The following is a 22,981-nucleotide window of genomic DNA, read 5'->3' as shown; positions in this document are numbered from 1 at the left end:
TGTCAATAAATGTCTTGTAATAACACAATTACATTGATTATTACAGTACAGTATGGAATCACACCCTTTAATTCTACTACGTCATGAATCTGTTACCTATAGGACACTGCTATCTGTGTCAGGCCCCTGTCACAAAAAAAAAAACATGCTCTGCCGCCAGTGGGCCACCCTTCCAACCTACCACCAGGCTTAGCAAGTTTTCTGGGGGAAACCTGGGATGGTATAACAAGCTTCGTTTACAGAAATGTGTAATAGTCAGAAACACTTGCATTTCAGTGAGGTCATTAAAATACATCAGCTGCACTATTTACATAAAAACTGCAGGCTTAATTCACAAAGGCTCATGTTAACGGTTACTAGCTCAGCTGTATCCTTCTCTTGTATGTGTATCAAATTATTATTTTGATCCTAATTTCAAAGAACAAGAAACCTGAAAGGTTTGAAAATCTCAATGCAAAATCACGGTGTAACTTCAATATATGTACTGTGCATGCAATAATCAAATATTAACCTGCACATCACTCATGTTGGTCTTTCTTCAGTTCTTAATCAAACTGGTCACACGTGCCTTTGAGAGGTCATCAGATTTTAGTGGCTGGGACAGAATGCAGCTCTGTTTGGTCAAAATGTTCCTTTGTGCCCCTACACTCAGGCCAGCCTCAAACTAGACATACAGCCCCTTAGCTCAGATCACTGCTACTACAAGTGCCTCCTCTCCTGCTTTGCCAGTTCACAGCACCATCATCTCCTGCCTCCAATGTTCTCTGCCAACCTCTCAAGCGAAGTGTCTTTCTCACTCCCAAGAGAATGAAAAGCATTAGCAGGTGTTGGGGACATTCTGTATTCTGCTATCCTAACCAAATGTGTTTTTGCTCCACTTTGTTCGGGACAAGAAACAACTTGCTCTTTGAAAGCTGTGCAAAACACTCACTGACAGGGGGGGGGGTTCTGCTGGGCACAAATGAAATGTCTGGTCCTTTTCATCACAAAGTCGTTTGGGACCCTGAAGAAGGTATATTAAAGAAAATTCCAGCATTGAGCAGCCTTGAAACAAGAACGCCTGCAATGCTGCCGCTCTAAATCTACAGGATCATAAAAACCAATGACCAATCTAATTATTACACGCCTTATAAAACCGAGTTTATTCTAGTTTATTACACCTTCTCCCTGGAGTTATGAAATTATTGCATGGTTTAATCTCTTGAAGAACATCACCTGTCCCAGCTCAAAAACCTCATTTTGATCAGAACAAAGATAGACAGAAATGTCACAGTGAGACTGCTTCAAAGCTCTCAGTCCTCTCTCTGTGAAACACTGAGATATGCAACCATTATAAAACAAAATATTTCACATCATAGAGAAGAAAAACTGCCAATACGTGGGATGTATCATAAGTCTGAGACACACAACCAGCACACAAAGCATTAAGACAAAGTGACTTGCTTCTGGCTAATGTCTCTAATCGAGTGTGTTTGAGGCTTTGACTGTGACACTTATGTAAGTGGGTCTTGTCTCTTGGGTTTTAAAAAATAACAAATGCAGCTGCAAGGAAAAGATGTGGCAATTCTTTTATTTTCCGATAATGAACTTTTCAGTGGCAGGATGTGCTCTGAATGCAGCTGGTGGGAGGATATGTTCTTCTGCATAATGCTCTGTCCATTAGCACCCAAACAGAGTGGGAGCTGAGAGTTCTCTCCACTCAACACAGGAAAACACTCCAGTGGAGGGGACGCACACAATGGCCCGCTAATACCAAGACTTAAAATTAAAATATTACAAAGCCTTGCTAAAGGCTAACAAGCCAGCTCAGTGGACTAACAAGTCAGTAACTGATGTGTTTTTCAATTGGCCCAGTCTCAGTTTACTTCCCTTTGCCCTACTACTCGTTTTGAAGTGCCGTCCATTGGTAATGGTTCCTCAAAGAAGAGCCATGAGGGGTCGGGGTTGAACTCTTTTAATCTAGGAAATGGGACACCACTCGTTTCATCACCAGTAGCAGATGATGGCACATACGTAACACATCAGCGATGAGGCTGTACCTGACAGAAGTTTTCAGTTTTTCCCTTACATATTCCAACATATTTTAACACATGGTTTGGATGATTACTAGTCCTTCTACCACTGCGTTTGGAAGGCCGTCTGGAGGGCTGGATGACCACTACCACTCAATCCCCAACAAAAACGGGACACCCTAGCCTACATGGGTCACACAAAATAGAGGGGTAGGACTAAGTGGTAGGGGTATTAGGGTATTAGGACTGGGCCTAAATGTTTTATTTAGAAGATAATCCAAGCAGAGTAAATATACTGAAAGTGTATCATTGCTAGTTTGCTTTGGGATGAACAGATGGAGTTCTCTTCTTTCTTTTTTCTTCTACCGTACTGCCCCAAATATAAGATGTTAAAATGATGCGCCCAACACCGGTCATTGTCCAGTGCTCACATGCAATACAAAGCCTGATTTTCTCTAAGTAACTTTTTTAGGAGAAAAATAAATTGAAGCATCGGTTATATTCAGGTCAACACTGTTGATGCTATTCAATCCATCATTACTAAACATTTCATTCTGCATTGAAAGCTTGGATTTGTATTCAGAAGCTGCACTTGACACAAACATCACCACAGGTGTTGTGGGGGGGGGGGGGGGGGGGATCACCAAAAAAGATGATCTTCAGAATTTTCATTTGCTTTTCTTATTACTTCATTTATTAGAGGCAAGCAAAGAGACAAGAGCCCAGGTAAAAAGTAATAACCTTGAGAGCCTCAGTGACGTAAACCATAAACTGCTGTCAACACTTTTCATTTCCTTCTTAAAAGAGGAGAAGGAAAAAAAATCTATTGCTGGTCCTGGAATGTGCTTCTAAACTCTGTAAGCGGTCAAATACGCCGATACAAAGAGTTGTCCTTCAGACTCTAGACTCCCACATAAAAGACATCTATATACACCAACGCTTGTGTACAAAGACCTGGAACCAGCTGCAACAATGTCTCATTTGTTTAATATCAACAAATGAGTCAGTACATGACAAATGGCATGATTTGAATGTTTTAACTGTATCCGTCTGACCTCACAGAAACAACATTAGTGGGGGATTTCCCCAGGTTAGTACAGAAGGAGCCACCATATTAGAGATACATAGAGGCAGGCAGACACAGATACAGATCTGTTTGTGCCAACAGGAGCCTGCCAGGAAAACTATAGCTTCTAAAATGACCTACGCAGAAAGCCGACATCACTGTTTACAGTTATGCGGACCGAGCTTTACTGTCACGTACACACTGTTGCTACCATACCAACTTAAATTACACCATGACAACAATCTCATCCATTAAGCCATGACCACAGATGTAAGTGTTATATGTATGCACGGTGTCTGCTTTCATGTAACATTTGAGAAATGTTAATGTCATTATAATAAACAGCAGATTACTCCTTTTAAACAACAAATCTCTTTTCACCAAAGCTTAATAGCGTACGTCATAAGATGTGAATGCAATTATTTAGGATTGAGTGGTGATGTCACTTTTACAGATGTACCACAATCAATATCACATGCACTTGGTTGCAATAAAAATGTAACTCTTTCAAACATTTCAGCAGTGTTGGCACACAAACACACATTTACAGGTGCAGAATATATTGACAAATAAGGCTGGTGGTGAATGACATTAAGGAAATAGTTTGGAAAAGGTAAACAGCTGTAAAGTATGAGAGGACACAGTATGATTCATTGTTTCATTCACACACTTGCCTTTAAAACCCACAGAGGAAACCACCTGGCTGCATGTTTATTCCAGTAAGCAGCTGCTACATGAAACCTCCCACCTGACCTTGCCTCATATAGTCCCTACTACCTCACTCACACACACACACACACACACACACACACACACACACACACACACACACACACACACACACACACACACACACACACACACACACACACACACACACACACACACACACACACACACACACAGTAACGTCCTGTTTTGATGCTGTGCCTTGGTGGAAAACAGTGAAGTGGTCTAAACGGTCCAGGCATGTTTGTTTTGTTTTACTATCTTGGAGAGGGACGGGAAAAAAATCAGCTGAGGAACAAAGCTTGAAAGTTGAAGTCCCTTGTTTATGCACACCCACACAAAAATCCCTTATTGACAACAATGATAACAGCTAGTGCTCTGATTGAGTCGATGAATGTGGTCAGCATGTTCCTTCGTTATCTTAATCAGCCTCTAAATAAAAAGTAAATATAATAAAGACAAATGGGCTGATCTGAGATCTGAACAGATTCCCAAACCTCTTACTCAACAATTTCCCATATTGATAAAAAAGGATTGACGGTGCCAACAGAAGCAATAGGTTATCCCAAATGTACAAACTTTCCCCCCATTTAACAAAATGTCTTGATGACTGATGGAGTTTTAAATCTGATTAAATAACAACCAAATAAGAATAATAAACACACACACACATCCTTTCTGTGTGCACACTGCTGAGGTATGATGTGTGTAAAGTATAAAGATAATGGTCTGAGAAGGGGACCTATCCTGTCTTTTAAACTGTAATGCAGGGCTGAGTATGACAGAACGATAGAGTTTGGTCTCGAGCTCTGCAGTGCCAAAGGTCAAAGTTGGTTCATTGACGTCAAGTTTCTTAAGAACCTGACTTTGAAGGGAAAATAAAACGGACAGTTAGAGAAAGTTTTATGGATCCTATCAGAGCATTGCTGGCGTTAGTCAGTTTAGAGGATGGGCAGATTGTTTAATAACTCCAGACAGCAATAAAGAGAAAGGAGACATCACAGGATCAGATCTTCCTGAGAATTTCCTGATTAGATGAGTCTCTACTTATATCGTGCCACATTCCCACTTATTTATCTGGCATAAAAAACTCAAAATAGTGTATTCATGAAAACATTGCATCATACTGTTGGTGTTACACAATCTTGCTTAAGTGATTTTATGCTTGCCATTATCGATCACCATCAGCACTCTTGGCTTTTTGCTGCCAGACTCTGAGTGGCTTGTTGCTAGTTAATTTTATGTGACAGTAACATTCATCTGATTCATAATGAAGGCGAGCTGAGTCCAGACCGGCATCATGCAAGTTCCACTTCAGCGAATACGAATAAGAGTCCTGCGTCAATGACCAAACTGCTTGGATTAAGTGAGATTATCTGTCAAATCTATTCAACACGTTCTGCTTAACACACAAAGTAAACACAAACTAAGCCTATGATGCAGGTGTGACAGATATTCTGTATGATTTTATACAGTACAGAGAGTGTCATGGGTTTAAATATTCTTGTTTCTGTTCAAGAGAGATAACTGTCCAGAGTAAACTATGCACTTGTCTGACAGTCAAGAGGGTGGGACTCAAAAGAATATCTCTCTATCATAAAAATACGCAAACACATTAAATAAACTCTCAAAAACCTTTGATCTTTAGTGCCTCGTGGCTCACATGAGAACATGGATCTGACAGTCCAGATCAGCCTAAACATATCCAAAAACCTCCAAAAAGTAACAAAATGGTAACAATAAGAATAAACAACAGTTTGGGTGTGGGCTTCAATAAGTTACCATAAAATACGAAAATGTAAAATTGGGATTTGGCGTGGCAATAAATTGTGCAAAACTAAAACAGATTATGATTCAAATACATTATAAAAACCCTGACTTGACACTATCTCTAACTACCCTAAGAGGTAACAAAAGCTGACACTGCACAGACACACAATAATCTAATAAAAATTACTAGTCTAACAATCATTAAATGGATCAGCAGAAAGGCCACTTATTGTTTTTGTTAAAAGCCCCATTATAACTTTTTCACACGTATTTGGGAAAAACGGTCAATCAGAGTCTGTATAAGAAGACTTCTTCAAAACGAAAGAAAAAAAAGTTGCTTACTGTTTCCAAAAGCCAAAAGGTCTAACATCAAATAATTAGTTTTGTCTTGATCAACAGTCCATTACCTATTCAGTTTACTATCAGTAATAGTAATAGTAATAGTAAAGGGGGTACAGGGGTTGGCATATATTGTTAAACATGAACAGAACAGGAGCAAGAATGTGATATGAAAGGGTTAAAAAGACATTTTCATTTTATCTCATCTTTACAACTTGGTGCACCAAAACTACCATTTAACACAAACACCTAAAAGCAACAGTCTGGTTCTGTGCTCTCTGTGTTATCAGCTGATGCTCATAATTTAACTCATTTGTATGTCTCTGACAAACTGGCATGACTAAAAGCTGAGGTGTAGTTCCATAGTGCCTACCTGTAGACTGGCTGCATCTCTCTGGTGATGCCTATTACCGCTCCAGGAGTAAAGCGATCAAATTCTTGGAAGAGGTCCCTGATGTTGGTCTTGTATTTCAGGTCCAGGTCAAGCTGCACTATGCGTGTCAGACCTGAAAGAAGAGCAATCTGTTAAAGAAAAAGCACCAACTGTACACCTTCAAGAAAACATTTGTGATGGTCACCACACTGTGAAATCTTTAGAAGTAATTCTGTCAGTCAAAAAATGTGTTTTTATCAAGTTTACTCAATAGTTTCAACCCTTACAAATTCTCTTGAGGATTTGATGTTTGCCAAAAAGCCATTTTAGATGGATATTTAATACCAATTTGTTCTTAACCAAGTTTAATAAATGACTGAAATGAGTTCCCCATTTTTAAATTCATCCCAGGAAATGTACTTCTGAGTAACTGTGCAAATTGGCCAATTTAACTGCCCACTAGTATTCATCATTGAGTGCTTGAATGCCTGCTTAATTACTTGTAAGAGTCCTTATAGGAATACAGAGCTCCAGGAAATAAGAGCAGAGTCTGACTAGACTCATGAACACCTTAACATGTATAATTGACTTTTATTCTATGTAATTTTACTGTTGACCTGAAAGAGGAAATCCTATGAAAATGTCCATAAATTGTGGGAAAAAATATATAGAAAGTTGAACACTGCAGCTGTGATAGTACAGAACATAAATGATCAACACTGACACTTGTTTGTGGATGAAACTGTAACAACTGTATCCAGGATATTCATGTCTTCATCTGTTCATTGTTTCAACTTCCTATGTTTTGCTTGTTGGCATAGTGATGAAAGGATGGGAAATACTCAGGAATGGTATGCCATGGACAGAACATAATTATCAGCTAGAGAGGGACTGTCAAAGATGACGGCCTCAATTTCAAGAGCAGTAAACATTCATTGGCAACTAAGGTTTATTTGACAAACAACTGTGGAATTAGTACAATGGCACAAAACATGGATGTACTTAAACACACTGCGCTGCATGTATGTGTCTGTCAATGGCCTTAAGAGCTCAAATCAACATTATTTCAGATCCGTTTCAGCTCATCAAAGCCTTCCATCCAGCAGCCTCCAGTTAGATTAAACCACATTTACCTAACTACACAACTTGTGTAAACACACTACAGTGTAATTAAGTGTAATTCTGGCAGCACAAATGTGTGATACAACACAGAAGGACAGCATAAAATGTGATATAGTTATTTGTGCTGTTATCCAGGTTGTAACCAAGAGGGTATTATTCAAAGTAGCTACACTTGAGAGATAAACTACAAGGTGCCCTGTGGACTTTTCTTGTAAACGAACAAAATGTTCACATCCTATCCTTGAGGCCTAACAAATGTGTTTGAATGCATTTCCTTCCTCATAAAAGTTTTTTTAAATAGTCTTTTAAGTTTATTTTAAATCTTGAACTGTTAACATTCATTTTTATTAGCTTGCAGTCTTCTCTGCCTTTGCATGCACATTTATTTTCATCTTCATCTAGAATTTTCCAATAAACGCCAGCAATCTTGATGGTAATGTACTGTATTTATGCTGAAAACCTAATGTACCTCAATGCTGCTTAAGTCATTAGAAAATAACACTGAACAGCTCACTCGCTCTTATGATTGGATGTCCGGTATTTCCAGTTGAAAACTGTATTCTTGGGCGCCCCAGTAGCCTATTGTTTAGTCTCATGTTAGGGTAAAAATAGACAGGATAAGTCCAGTGCAAGGCAGGATTTGAAGGGGCCAGACATCACAAACTAACTGACTGTATTTGGAAATTAATCACAACCTTTGTCTCAACAAACCCAAATGAAATGCTGAACAATAAGGGGGGAAACCGTGAGGGGATCGTGGCTGATTTAAAAGTTTTTGCTGCAGATATTTTAATGCCGGTTTCTGTTGAAACAAGTGACGGAAAAAAAGAGTACTCAGCAAAAGAGAAACAACCTGTTTTCTGTGCTCTCCAAACAAGGAAGCTGCCCATCACAAAGCCTTAATGTACTGTGGCAACAGAGAGGGGCTCGGAAGAGTAATCTCCGAGTGGTCAGCGCTGTTTGTTTGCACTAACGGGGCTTAACTAGTGGGAGTGTAACAGGAAGAGGGTCTTAAATTGTTACAACACTGTGATGAGGTGAGTTTGATGTTGGATCAATTACTCACCACAACGTCCTGTGAAGGTGAAAGTAGGGCAGAGTGGTATGAGCGGTGTTACATCACAGCATGTTATTATTATGATTGTGGGTTTATTAGACTGATTTAAATGTAGATTACTACTTCACTTTGTCACAACAGCTGTACAACAGCCTTTTGATTTATTTTGGGTGAAATGCTTGACTTTCATAAATGGAGTTTTTTCCCTGTTTTCTTAAAGCCATCTCTCTCAGTTGTATGTATAGTTATAAATGCCTGTGTATAAAAGTCATGCAAACATTGGATTTTCTCCTCATAAATACAGAGACTAGTCAAAGTTGTGTTGTAGTTGTTTTTTTACACGAGAGCTAAAGCTGCTTGTGTCATACATGTTTCGTTTTGACATGTTAAACGAGGCTGACTGTGGCGGAACTCTGGTAGCAACTGCAACAAATAGTGAGAAAAACAACATTTTACCACCAAATGCACGCCAACATGTGGATGAAGAAAACTTTTTTTAAATAATCTGTTCATCTTCAAATGTCTTTATTTCTTTGTTTAAGGGTAAAGAGGATTTGTAGCCTTATTAGTTAACAAGCTGCAAGTTGCACTGATGCTCACAGAGCACCTTCTGTGACACAATCAATCCACTGCTTAAGAATAGCATATGGGTATTATTAAACCACTTTATTATCAACAGAAGGATAGAGGGAATATAATTAACTTTAATCTATTCTGAAGTAATTGTCATTTAGTGCATTAGTACTTGAGACTGTGACAGACAGTAAGTATTGTATATAGACAGTATGAACCTCGGGAGAAACACAAAGAAATGTTCTTGCTTCCCCCACTGACATCTGTTCCTCCTCCTTACTTTCCTCCCACAGAAGATATGAAAGGACGAGATGTGAAAATTGAGAAAGGAAGGCATGAGGACTTTTGGTGAAATCTAACCGCTTTCCAAGACAAACATCATTCAGTACACCAGAGTGTCAGTGTTTTTCCTGCTCTGTATTGTTGTTTGTACTAAATTTAGTTACAGTTTGTGCATTGATTCTGTTGATGTTTATAATATTTACTTATTAATACATTGGTTTAGTTTTTTTTCTCCCACAGAAATTAACAATGTCAAAACAGACTGTCATTGTCAATATTATTTTACCACTTAAAGCTGAACTGTTTACCACAGATAAACATATGCACAACAACCTTCATTTAGCAGATAAACATTACGCACATAAACCGAGTGATTACATCTGTACGTGTATTTCATCTGTTCAGACAGTTAAGCTACAATGCTTTTTGAGGTGTCAGCTACAGTATCAATGTTTCATATCATTTCACCTGAATTTATTCTTAATTTCTTACGCTATCACATAGGAGTAAGAAAACCAACAAAATATCTTCAACCAATAAAATTTTGCTTCAAAGCTAACAGTTAAAATGTGATAGTTTGATTAATCCACTTATCATTTTAGCTCTGTATGTAGCACTATTTTACTCCAATTCATTCATTTTTTATAGCTTATATAACTTTTTTAGTATGTTTGGAGAACAACAAACCTCTCTGTGACCAACCATGGAACTGACTGTTTCTTTCATTATTTCCAACTGCTATTAAACAAAGTGGATAAACAGAAATCACTGGGGTTTAAATCAATCTCAGCCTTTCAGTTTATTGCATTGTTTTAGTCACAGGAAAGGTGTGAGGGTGTTGTACATTAATTAGAGGAATAATGTCATGATGGTAGCTTAAAGCTTGCCCGAAGCTCTGGTCAGATGGAATAGAGGGATATGGCTACACCTCAACTCAGTGGCAACAACAAAACAAAAGAGACACTGTTATCTAACGCCACATTTTTTTCAGGAGGAAAGTGGGTCAACTTCATAAAGACCTAATATTGGTCTTGATGTGAGCACTTACAGCCATTTGTAAGGGTCATTGTTTTCTGCTTTTACCGACACTCACTGGAAAACACTCTGGGTTTTTCGAAGCAGGCGATCACATGAAACTCATTTTCACCCTCATTATGTTCCCATGCTTCCAAAAGTTGACGTACTTCCTGCTACATGAAAGAAAATGTTTAGCGCAAACTGGCAGGCAAGGTCATATCGTCATGAGCTCTGGTCAGAAAATAATTCAAGTAAAAGAAGCGAGGAGAAAAACAAACAGATCATGCACTAATTATTGAATTAAAAAAGAAAAAAAATCAATCCAAATGATATTGATTAAACATTTTAAGAATCATTTCGAAATATTTCACATGGTTTTGTTTGGATTATTTTAATGAGTGAATGTTGGCCTGTGATAATAAAAAATAAAGCTATACCTTTTTAATATATGCTATGGACACTTGCAGTCAGGTTATTGATCATGAAGCAGTAAACAGATCCGCTTCAGTTACCCCAGAGACAGGAGCTCACTAACTAGCATGGCAAGACCCCTGTCCAATCAAATTAAAGCAACTCTTACCTTTCTTGCATTTCACACAGCACTTTGAATAGCAGCAACCCTTCCTCGCTCCTATGTCCCACCCCCGCACTCCCTTCCCCCCTCCGCGAATATGCACTACAATAGTTTTCTGATATAGTTTTCTTTTCCCCGTGGGAGCGGCTGGAGGTGGAAGCCGTGGCCCACTTTTGACGGTCATTGTCAATCGCTACTGTCTGTTTATGGCTAACTCCGTGGATCCACAACAGACTCTCTTCCGGGTGGGGGTGCGTGTGCGATTACGTATTGTGGAAGGGGAAAAGCGGCAGGTCGCTCAGCCAATCATATCATTTGGACCGAATTATATGATTGGTCAGAGTTTTCACAGAATATTATGAGAATGGAATAATGATGAGTTTCTATGCCTGGTGGATCTCTCTAACATTTTAGAGTGCCATTAACTTATTAATAGCATTTTAACCTAAACAAAAAGATTTGCAAAAATGTAACAAAAGGTAAGGGTAGCTTTAACAGGTTCCAATGAAACAAAGTAAAGTCAAGACATTTAAATTCAGCTCTGCTCTGGTTCACTCTGCTATCCCGGTCACATTCAAGCCAAGCCTGTTATCTTATACCAATAAGTCCACGAGGAAGAGTTATTATTGCTGTGTTATTCTCTCTGGAGAGGCAAGGAGGTATGATAATACCAGAGATATCTCCTAAAAAGGGACAGCAGGAATACCAGGTGAGCAGACTTTTTTATTTATCTGAAAACTGGACTTTGGTACATCTTAAGAAAAGATTTCAAAGATGACAGATGTTTTATCTTCAAAGTTACGAGGCCAGAGATAAAAGTTAAAAACAATCACACTGGTTCAGCATTCCTGATATCTATGTGCTCTATGATTTTCAGCCTGTGTGACAACTTACAGAGCAGTTACTACCCCACCTCCAGGTATCATATTTCTCACTTTAGCAAAGCAATTAACACATTAGCAGTGCCATTCGTAGATGGCCTCCCACTGGCTGTTCCGGTTGGACTATTCTGGTCCTAGAGTCATTAGACAGACTACACACCCTCACTCGCTGTGAGACGATGAACACCCCGCTGCTCTGAGCAAAACAAATGACTCTGGAGTGAATCTGCACAAATTAAACATGTCTGTCACTGTGGACAACAAGCATTCAGCATGAAATCCAATATGCAAACACTATCACAGATTTACTGAGTTTTATATTTTATTCAGTAAGTACAATGAAATGAAGACCAATTAATTGACCAAATCTCACACTCTGATGGACACTCTTTCTTACCATGTTTCACCTGTTAGATGTGCCATGGCTTCCAAGGAGACCGACATGAGGCGGAAAATTGAGGTTGAGCTTATAAAAGACTCAAGTCCCAGCATGTTGATACCTCTAGAGGGGATGCAAAAACATGGAACACCTTTCCACTAACAAAAAAACAACAACAAACAAAACTGTTTCCTTAGGAGCGTCATCATGAATTATGACAGAATTCCCATGCAGCTTTTTTCCATCAATCGACTTGCAAGTGTCAGCATAATAAACTACATAAATAAAATGTAATTATGTTTGATCCTTACTTACTACAAAAAACATTTTTCCATTAAAGGGTTATGTTTCCTTTTCACTTACAAAGATACTGTGATATATGGCCAATGTCTTCCTTATCTTATATCATGTACTGACTGTTTGTGTTGTGATGTTATTGTTGTCATAAGTGAAGTATTCTGATGGTATTGTACCATTATTCCCCAGTGAGCCTCACCTCTATTAAGCCTATAAAATAAAAATATTGCTCAGTACAAAATAGACTGTTTGGTTTTAATGGGTGTTCAATTTCTCTGGAGTCTAAAATAAACATCTCTCAAAAAACATAAATTTCCTTTATATCCTGAGCAAAGACTTTCCTATTCAGTCTATGTAGCTGGTTTAACACTGAACCCAACGTGGAGGCAATTTTATTCTCCTCCTTCCTCCTCTTTTGACAAGCACATTAAACTCACCGAAATCACAACATCTCCCGCTTCACAAGTTAGAGGATGTTAAATTTTGAACCCTCCCACTTGCAGCTGCTATTTTTATATCTGTGAATATGACTTTTGTTTTCAGTGTGTCATTAATCATAAATGATGTTCCCTATCTGCCATGCTACTTGCTGAATGAAGAGAGTCTTTCAGTTAAATCAAAGACAGGATGATGTGATTGTGTGACTGTGCACCATATAACCCGACATGCTCTGTGAAGACAAGCACATTATGCCCTTTCTAGATAAAAGCCTTCTTTAAATAGAAATGCATGACCACTTGGATGGAGCAGTCAGTTGGCACGTGTGATTGATCAATACGCATTTCTGCCGCACAACGTGAGACTGTAACAGACCCAGACACACCACTGGTTCATGCAGGAGGAGGCTGCTCTAAAGAAAAACACCAATTGATGGGGGAAAAGTATTTTGGAGAAAAACACAAACATTGAAAACATGTTGAAAATGTAGTCATCAAACAACTGTGTTACTTTCAGAGATGACAGCTGAGTGAGACAACACACACTCTGAATCTTTTATTTATCATCCGTGTCTTTGATCTTTTTCTTCACAATTTCTTCTTCTGCATCTCAATTCATCCTACGTTCCTATGTAATGTAAATAACGTACTTGATGTGCTATAGGAAACATTAAAGAACACCTCGACCACATGGGCTGTCACGCCTACACATACACTAATTGTTTAAGATGAAAAAGGTGTTGAAATTGAAAAGGTCGTCTTCTGGCTCAAAACGCTGAATCAGATTCTCAGTAATATGAAACTGAAAGAAACAGTAAAACATTTTAGTAATATTACCCCCTCATTTGACATTTCATTCACTGTGCCTTGATCCCTACTCGACTATAACTGGCCAGTTGACAACTATAAAATTAATCACCAGCTATTTTGATACTCAATTGATTTGAGTACTGGTTCTAGCTTAAAATACAGTATGTGAATATCTTCTGGTTTCTTTAGTCTTCTATGACAGTAAACTGATTTTTGGGTAGTGGGCCATTGGTCAGGTCATAGGATGACATTTAAGGATGTCACATAGGGCTTTGGGAAATAGGGATCAACATTTTCCCACATTCTCTGACATTTCATTGACCAAAAAAATTATTGATTAATTGAGAAAATAATCAACAGATTAATAGAGAGTAAAAATAATCATTAATTGCAGCCCTAATCTCTATCTATAAATTTTAACAACAAAAACGTGATGCTGCTAACCGTTCACACTGTGTGCCGTCAGTCACAGTTTGAAAACTGTCCAGTGGGACAGGCTCATGCTGTCTGCAAGACAGAGACTTTAGTAAGTATTGATTCAAATCCCAAAGACTAATGGGTTGGTTGAGCCCCATGTTGCACATCCACTGAAGTGAGCCACAACTGTCAACAACAGTGCAGATCTCTGCCATCGGTCCACACCAACACAGAGGGCACTAATGTGGACAGCAGCGACAGAGCACATTGTTCCCTCTGAACTCCCCGGGGGCCTCCGCAGCACTCCACGTGTCTGTTAGATACCTGCCAATCCTGCCTTTTCCAGCTGTGCACCAGCAGTGACGCGTTAGACAGCTGAGCATCTGAGTGAAATAAACACTCACTGTTCTGCCTGATAATCATCAACATTGAAGTTTATATAAAAATAGATATTTCTTTGCATAGACTTCTTTTCTGCCAACAAGCAAGTAAAAGTAAATAATATTAATTAATGAAGGTATTAACATTTTATGTTTAAGGTTTGTTCAAATCAGTTTTGTCAATGCTGTTTTTCAGTGGTTTGGGCAACAAAAATGAAATTCCATTTGTTATATTGGCTCCAGAAACAGATCTAAAGTGACTATATGTATGAATAGTTAGCATATAAGTGTGAAAATAAGTCATAAGAAAAATGTCTTTCAAAGCAACTCATCAGCCTCTATTAACATTCACCTTTGGACTCTGCAGACACGATCAATGTTAAATAACTGTCTAAGAAATGTGAGAAAATGTGCTGTTCTTACTTTCAGGCATGATGTGATGCATGGCTACAGACAGGAAGAAGATAGCGTCGCTGTAGTAAGCTCCAGAGCCGGCACTGAAGTGCTTCTGCATGGCCTCCACGATAGGGAACAGCTTGTGTGTGAGAGCCACCACATCGTGGAACAACACCTGCACAGAGATCAACACAGTGCGATCATATTAGTACAGCAGCACAATAACCACAGTAAAGCTGGCGATATATGGATATAGTAAAAATATAATTTTATGAGACTATTAGTAGATATCCTCTAAGCTTTTGATTATTGTAATATGGATTAAAATCATGTTTAATCTGGTTATAAAGGCGGCATAACAGTTAGGCCATATTTCCAAGTTTTAAATAAACAGTGAATGTCTCTACTCGGCTGCTCACATCAACCTCATTAATAATTTAATTTCCCACACTTGTCTTTACCAAGTTTAATTCATTAAAGATTGACAAGGCAGAGTACAGCAGCATAATAACACAGTTTTTAAACACTGTATCCTGAAATGTGTCAAACATAACATCAACATCTTAAGTAGAGCATGAATTAAAGAACAAAAACCCCAAATTCTTTATTTATAAAACAATTGAAGAGCATAAGGAATAGAGCAAAGTTCATGTATTTTACTTGTGGACACTATGAAATCCCTGCACTGACAAAGTGAGTAAATGTGTGTTGAGGCTGCAGGCAGTAAACCATGCAGAGAGGACAGGATGCAGATGATCCTGCAGCACCGTTTTTATAACCCCACCAGCTCCTTCAGGACACCTTTTGTCTGCCCATCACAAACTGTGCTTTCATACTCAAGGATGGGACGAATGAAGGTCAGGTATATTTGTTTTAGAGCATCACAAGGGAGACCAGCTCCTTTGGCAACACTGAAGTAATGGATCTTGATGTGGGCATCCCATGACAAATTAGATCTGAACTCTGAGCAGTTTAAAAGGTGCAGACTCCACAGATGTTTAGTCCAGAAATGGTTGGAAACAGTGGAGAGGAAATGTTGTCCTCTCTTCTGGCACTGATTACCACATCCATTGTTTTAACTCTGTTCATTAGTGAAACAGTGAAAACCCCGTTCAACCACAGAATCCAAGACCTTCTGACTCAGGCTAGGTAGAGACCCCATAAGGATTGTAATAACACCAATGATAATTCCCAAAACATGACTGCATCATAATGAATTACATCACCAGAATATTAAGGTATTTGATCAAGAGTATCACAATATTTGATTCTGTCAGTCATAACCAGTCATTTACTGCATTTTAGGACACCTATCAGAGGTTTAAAGTACATTGTAAAAAAACCTCACCTGGACTTTTTCAAAACATGCAGCCAACAAATTCATTAAGGAGAGTCTAACTGCTTAAATCCTCATCATTAGTGTGTTGCAGTATGTAATAAAATAACTTTTGTTACTGGTTTCTACTTGTGATGTGAGCGCACAGAAATTACTTTTTTCAAACAAAGCCGACTTAAAGTCAGATGACGGTAAATATAAGCTGTAAAGATTTGATCATATACACCATGTGGGTAATTGGAAGTGGACACTTGCCTGCAGACATCTACTGACAACGCCAATACCTTTCTACTCTCCATAATTCGTAGAGAGAACGATGAAAAATAAGATAAACAACAACATGTTTTATCTTAACATGTTGCCTTGGGTCATTTTAAATATTTTGACTTTGGATACTTCTTGTGTTCACGTTTCAGGCCCCTCACTGCTGCATGTGTGACCCTGATATAGGCACACAACACTCTCCGCTTTGATCATGTACAGTAGATATCTCCTCAGATTACTGGAAGAGGATTAAAAAACACAAATACAGTAAGCACAGATTATTATTAAAGCTTTCCTGCAGGAGAAAAAATAACTATCTGTTTAAAACAGTATTTTAGAGGCCTTTTCTGTTTACTTTCATCAGTGAGTGTGCATGTCAGAGGCTTCAGATACAACCTGGACAATATGGCCGCTGTATTATAAAAACAGACCCAGGCCTCTCCTTGTACAAACATGATTTAATGATCCCTGGCAGATTAAAATAAGCCGTGGGTAAAAACCTGTGCTGTCCTGGACTGCTGTTGATGTAATGGCACATAAATCACTGTGTAATATAAGTAATATTTCAAAAAGCCTGATAAATAATGTTCAGTCATTAGAGCTGTAATGGACCGTATGGACACATTTCATGTATTTATTGGATTTTCTTAACCTCTCCTAAATAGTTTACTGTAGTCATACAAGCTGCATCACAATGTTTATATTATTTATGTTCACTATTTCATGGGGGTCTCATTTCCACCTTTTTCTACTCTGGTTTTGTTAGTAGAGAAAAGAAAATCCTGATTCCATTTTTTTGTAGCGTGTGAAGGTTCTTGAATATTTCATAGACATATTTTGAACAATTTCCATGAATAATTCATGGAGAAAAAGTTCAGTGAAACCATATGTTTATTACTTTTTAACAGCTGTGTCGCAATAAATAATACACCAAGGTCTAAGATAAAGTTTAGGTCGATAAGCTATACATGTGTGTTAACATTGATCACAATTTCCTCAAAAGAGTCACACACTTGACATGCTGGTTACAAGGTTACAAATGAGTTGTACTGTTCATCTTTTGAGACGCTGTACAGCAGATAATTACTGAAAGAACTAGGTTCTTCACACTGGTACAAGGACAGTTCATCAGTGTGGAAAGTGTACAAGCTTATGTGGAAATGTTTCTGAGGCCTTAAAGTCTGACTTCACAGTTATCATTCAGCCTAACATATACTGGCCAACAACTGTTTCACACATACAGTATATTGAAATTATTAAAGGTTCAATGTCACGAATTTGCCCAAATTTTAATTTAAAACACTCGACAGAATATGAAGGAAGATTTCTGACATTATGCTACAAACTTAAGTTAGCATGCTAACCAGCTCGCTCCAGCCCCATCCAGCCCCTACTGTCTCTTAATACCACTTTGAACCTCAGGGTGATAGTCAGTTACTGTAGTGTCCAGTCTGCTCTCAGCCCACCATTAAGTATAAATACAACAGCCTTGAAAACTGAGATGCTTCAACACTTAAAGTTCTTGTTATTGTTATAAATTTAGGATGTGCGGTTAGTAAAGGACAGGTTAGGGACCCACCCTTCCTCAGAAATCAAACCCTGCTAAATAAATCCCCAACTCGAGACACTGGGCTGCTGATTGTTTTAAACAGAATAGGATTTAATGTTTGGATAAAGGATGTAGCTAGGTTACAACAACATATTTTGCTTACAGACCTTATAAAGATTGTGGATTTCTGGACATTCTGTCAAAGTGTAAATAGCCAAACAGCATTATTTATCCAATAATAATAATAATGTGCCGTTCTGCTCGGTTACACTAATCATACATTTGGCATCCAATGGTTTTGGCCAAACAATATTAATAGCTCACAAAAAACTCCTAAAAACAAGCCGCACAAAGTTGATTTTAGACACTGGACATGTTTGGCAGTAGCTGGCAAGTGGTGCTGCTTTTTGAAGAGAGGCCAACACTGAACCTCAAAATTTCCTTTTTTGACTTCTGTGGCTTTCTGCTAAACAGAGGATGGGAAGTCACAAACCTTCAGCCGGTGTACAAAATGACATATATTACCACAGAAAGTCGTATATGTACATAACTTTAAAACAATATCTGATTTTATTTAGACATTCGTTTCCCTGTCCAAAACATTTAATGTCAACATTTAATCACCCACAAATTGTATATATCCAGTAATCTAAAAAGGGTGGTGGAAAAAACAGTGAAAGCTAACAAAGTGGTCAGGACATCTGCTCACTAAAGTCCCTCCCTGTTAGCTACACACCAGTTTTAGAGTCTCTACAGAATCTCATTAAAAACCAGAAGAAATGAACAAGTTGCTGCTCAAAAAGTGCAGTTTTGAATCCACTCAGCTGACAGCTTTTTCCTTATTGTCAGTGACATGATTTTCACAGACTCCTCAATAAAAACAAATCCTGCACACAAGAAACTAGAACTCAAGTCACATCACTCTGCTTAATTCTTGGTCATTACTACGAGATAACACACTCCTCCAGGCTCAAGTATGTGTCATATGGAGTGTGTGAAGTGTGTGTCAGCAGTAATGAGCACAGCCTCTAGGCAATGTGACTCTGCAGGCTGCTTGTTGCAAATTTCAATTGGTTCAGTGAATTTGTTGGGAAGTGACTGAGGCTAAAATTCTTCCATAACCAACCGTCTTAGCTTCATGCTTGTCTTAAGAGATAAATAATTAAGAGGAATGTGGCTCGGGATGAGCAGACAAGGACGTCCACATGCTCATACACACCGCCTCAGTAAGACCCCACCCATCTGTAGCTCTGGTCGGACATCTCTGAGAGTTTGTTTGAAGTCTGAATGTGCACATCAGGAGAAAAAGAAGAGACGGTGACTGCACTTGTGTCAATGGTGGCTGCACTAATTATTTATGATTCATTATGTCAAACCATGTTCAAAACCAGTGGTCTGGAATGACACCATGAGAACGATAAAACCACTGTGTACAGCCTGAAGGTACAAATTGGGCACAGTTTAAATTTATGGAGCATGAAAATGGATGTGTAAGAGAGTTATGAAATCCTGTTTCCTGCCAATATGTACAGACTAGTACCAAACTAATACATCAACGTTGCTGATGGTATGGTCCTATTGTAGCTCACAACAGGCATAGGCAAATATTTCTCCAGCCTGGACTGCAAAATGTCCATAATGAAAACATGTTTGGGGCTTTTTGTGATTTTCAGTTGTATATATATTGTTATAGTGTTGAACACGCTCAAAAGGTCCAAAACCTGAGGTGAACAGGTGCAAAAACGCAGGCTACTTCTGCTAGGTTACTTCTACTTCCTCTTCGTGATGACACCAATTTGTTCACTCATGCCTACAAATGCTGGCTGGGCTTGGTTGCTAAAGTTGTTGCTAAGATTGTTTCATGGGTTGTACACATTGTCCAATCATATATTTTGGATCATTCAAATCTGTACAGATGTTTTTGAGAAGTTTCCATTTCGTGTAAAGAACGATACAAAGCAGTGAAATCCTACTAGCAGCTACTACAACTGTGTGTTTACTAATTATTATTAATATTTGATTAATGTACAATGCTGGTTAACTGCTGCATCTAAGATGTTACGTAGCCACCCGCCTCCTCACCTGTAGTCCACCTAACAAAGATCCACCTGTGTGCTGGTGAACAAGTCACAATCTCTGCGTGCCTGCAACATCTGGGCCAGCTGAGAGTTTTTTCAGCTGCTGGACTTCTTGTTAATTGATTGAGGTCTCGCCTTTCACCCAAACATGTTGACATGTTGATTTCACTGGACAAAAATGTTTCATCAGTCGAGAAAGTAGGTCTACCACGTTTGTGTGTTTGTGTGTGTGTGTGTGTGTGTGCAGCTGTTTGAAGCAGATTGTCAGCAGCACACTTAAATTGTGCTGAATTTTTACTCTTTTCGGAGTGTTTTCTTGTTTTTAGATTAGTTAATAAGTCTACATTTAAATTTCCATTTAAATGACAGGTAAATTAATCGTTAGGAACATCTCTGATAAGAGCTTGTATAAGATAAATAAGAAGTTTTCTGACTGTAAATCATTCCAAGATGTTTCAGTAGACATTACCCAGAATATTAATGTCCATGATACGTCCACTTATCGACATATATCAACCAATACATCATTATCAGATCTTGTTAACTCCAGTATCGACCGGGCTCTTCTATGTATACATAAATTGCAATACACTGTGAGCACACACAACTAATAAAGAGTGGCCCAGTAATACATTACAGAGTTGGGTGGAAGATAATCTCTGCATGCCAGTTTGGTCTCTTTGAGAAAGAGACCTTGTCTGGTCCTGTCCATCACCTGGCAGCACAAAGGATTCATTTTATATTAGTGTGGCAGGTCTTGCAGTACTTCACATTGCACACTACAGCTGTGCTCCTTCAAAAGTCTGAGTACAGAGAGTGAAATGAAGAGGAACAAATCTGACCCACTGGCTCAGAACTGCCAAGATGCCAAGCTGAGCAAACTTTGACCAAATCCCAAGCAGGCATAGCTTCAGTCTGAGCTAATAAAGAGCTATAACATCTACACAACATGCTACACATGATGAGATATTCCTGGGAGAAAAAAGACTGGCGGGTGAGGAGGAGGATATGAAGCGGGATAACTAATTTATGAACAAATATATGATCTTGTGCTCCGGGAGGCATACACAAGAAGAAGAACATGGTACGACACTACATGAACCAAAGACAGCAACAGAGAGAGGACATAATGCTTGCTATGGAGCAGAAAGACCACAGTAAGGGAGGGATATCCCCGTTAGAGGGATTAGTTTGATAGTCCAACACTGCCCCCATGTGTTGACTTTATAGACCACCTGTAACCACAAATGGTCTATTAATGTGGGTTTGTACCTGAAATTACATTAAAATGTTTAAATTTGTTTGTTTTATCCTACATTAAAAATGTAATGTTTTTATAATCTATCAACAGTTCTGTAAAACCAATTTAGAGCTGCAACCACTGCTCGATAAAATAATTCACATTAACAAAACACTCAAACAAAAGGGAAAAATCAATGCTGGGCTAATGACAAATTGAGTCACAGACCGAAAGTAGTTGAATAACAGTGTTTTCCATGTTTATACTGTTTTTAATCAGCCAACCAAAAAAATGCAAAAATAAATATAGAAGTAAACCATCATAAATCGTTTTATAATGCATATTTGTGTCACTACAAAATCTTACGATTGACACCAATTCATTGTTCAGACTGTCCTTGCTTATGATCAATAAATCAAATATTTGTCTCAGTAGCATAAAACCAAACATTTAAATGATATACACACATAGAAAAGGGATATTTCCTGAACTAAATTTCCTTCATACAGTCAAATATTTTGCAGATTCTTTAAACCTCGTCGAGACTACTGAGGTATTTCTTTGGGTATCCACACCACCTACCTCATACTTGAACGTCGCGTCGAGGAGAAATTCCTGCAGCATCCTCTCTCCCAGTTCTTGGCTGGCCTGATCACTCACAAAATGAAGCACCAGCACCTCTCCCTCCAGGAAGCGACTGTGCTTCACCATAGACAACATGGCCACCCTGAACTTGTCCTGCAGGCTCCGGCTTTTGTCCACCTTGGTGAACATCATGAGCGCATGGTAGCGTGGCTCCACGGCCTTGCTGTCCCCTTCACTAAAACCATCACTCTCTCCTTCTACATCCTGGTCTTCCCCTGCTTGCTCCTCAGATCCAGTTGGGTGTGAGAGCCTGGTGTCCACAGTTAGGTCTGCATCGTTTCTGTTGCTGTTGTGGCTCGCCTGGGTCTGCTTAATCCTTTTAGTGGTGCTGGAAAAGTTCTGCTTCTCTGAGCCAAAGTAGTAAAAAGCTACAACAGCAAGCGCAGCAGCCAGGAGCAGCACAAACTGATAGGACCTGAAAGTACTGACCCTACCCATGATTCTGGCTACTAGTCTCAGGATGCCCATATCTTCCTGTTCGTGTCATGAGAATGGAGGTAAAAATGGGAAAACTTTCACCATTTTGTGTCTCTCCAGTTCAGAGTAACTTTAACATTAGTGGCCAACATGTACCTGCAAAAGAAAGGACTCATTTTAGTCTAAGTTTTGGGTGAAAGGTAAAAAACATTCATTGAACTTTTTCTCAAACTGAAAGGAAACCGTCTGTGGTCACATGACACTAATGTTACGCTTTGAATAACTCTCTGTAATACCCAACTCAGGTACAAACAAATTAAATTGAATGAGTTTTTAAACTAGTCCAAAGGTCACCAAGAAATATAGAGAAATACGACATTGATTAATTATCTATTCCAGCACAGCCATTCTTTGACCATTTACAGATGTAAATTAGATACCTGTACACATGCACTCCTTTGCATATTAGTTTTTATATCATTATTGGTGGTAAATTGACAAACACCAAAGCTTTAAGAGGTCAGGTTGGAGCTCATTTATG

At 38.7% G+C, this 22,981-nt stretch overlaps 1 protein-coding gene across 1 annotated transcript in view; it reads right to left on the bottom strand.

The window, feature by feature from the left end:
• xxylt1 (xyloside xylosyltransferase 1) overlaps positions 1 to 22,981 on the bottom strand; it is a 28,403-nt gene that overhangs the window by 4,412 nt on the left and 1,010 nt on the right. The window contains exons 2-4 of the mRNA XM_053322315.1: positions 21,961 to 22,596; positions 14,939 to 15,086; positions 6,290 to 6,422 (exon numbers count right to left, since the gene is read on the bottom strand). Of these exons, the coding sequence (XP_053178290.1) occupies positions 6,290 to 6,422; positions 14,939 to 15,086; positions 21,961 to 22,491 (812 nt within the window). The 5' untranslated portion in view covers positions 22,492 to 22,596. The remainder of the gene's footprint in view (positions 1 to 6,289; positions 6,423 to 14,938; positions 15,087 to 21,960; positions 22,597 to 22,981) is intronic.

The sequence above is a fragment of the Scomber japonicus genome, chromosome 7 (assembly GCF_027409825.1).
Source record: "Scomber japonicus isolate fScoJap1 chromosome 7, fScoJap1.pri, whole genome shotgun sequence".
Lineage (NCBI taxonomy): Eukaryota > Metazoa > Chordata > Actinopteri > Scombriformes > Scombridae > Scomber > Scomber japonicus.
This window is presented reverse-complemented; position numbering and strand designations above follow the sequence as displayed.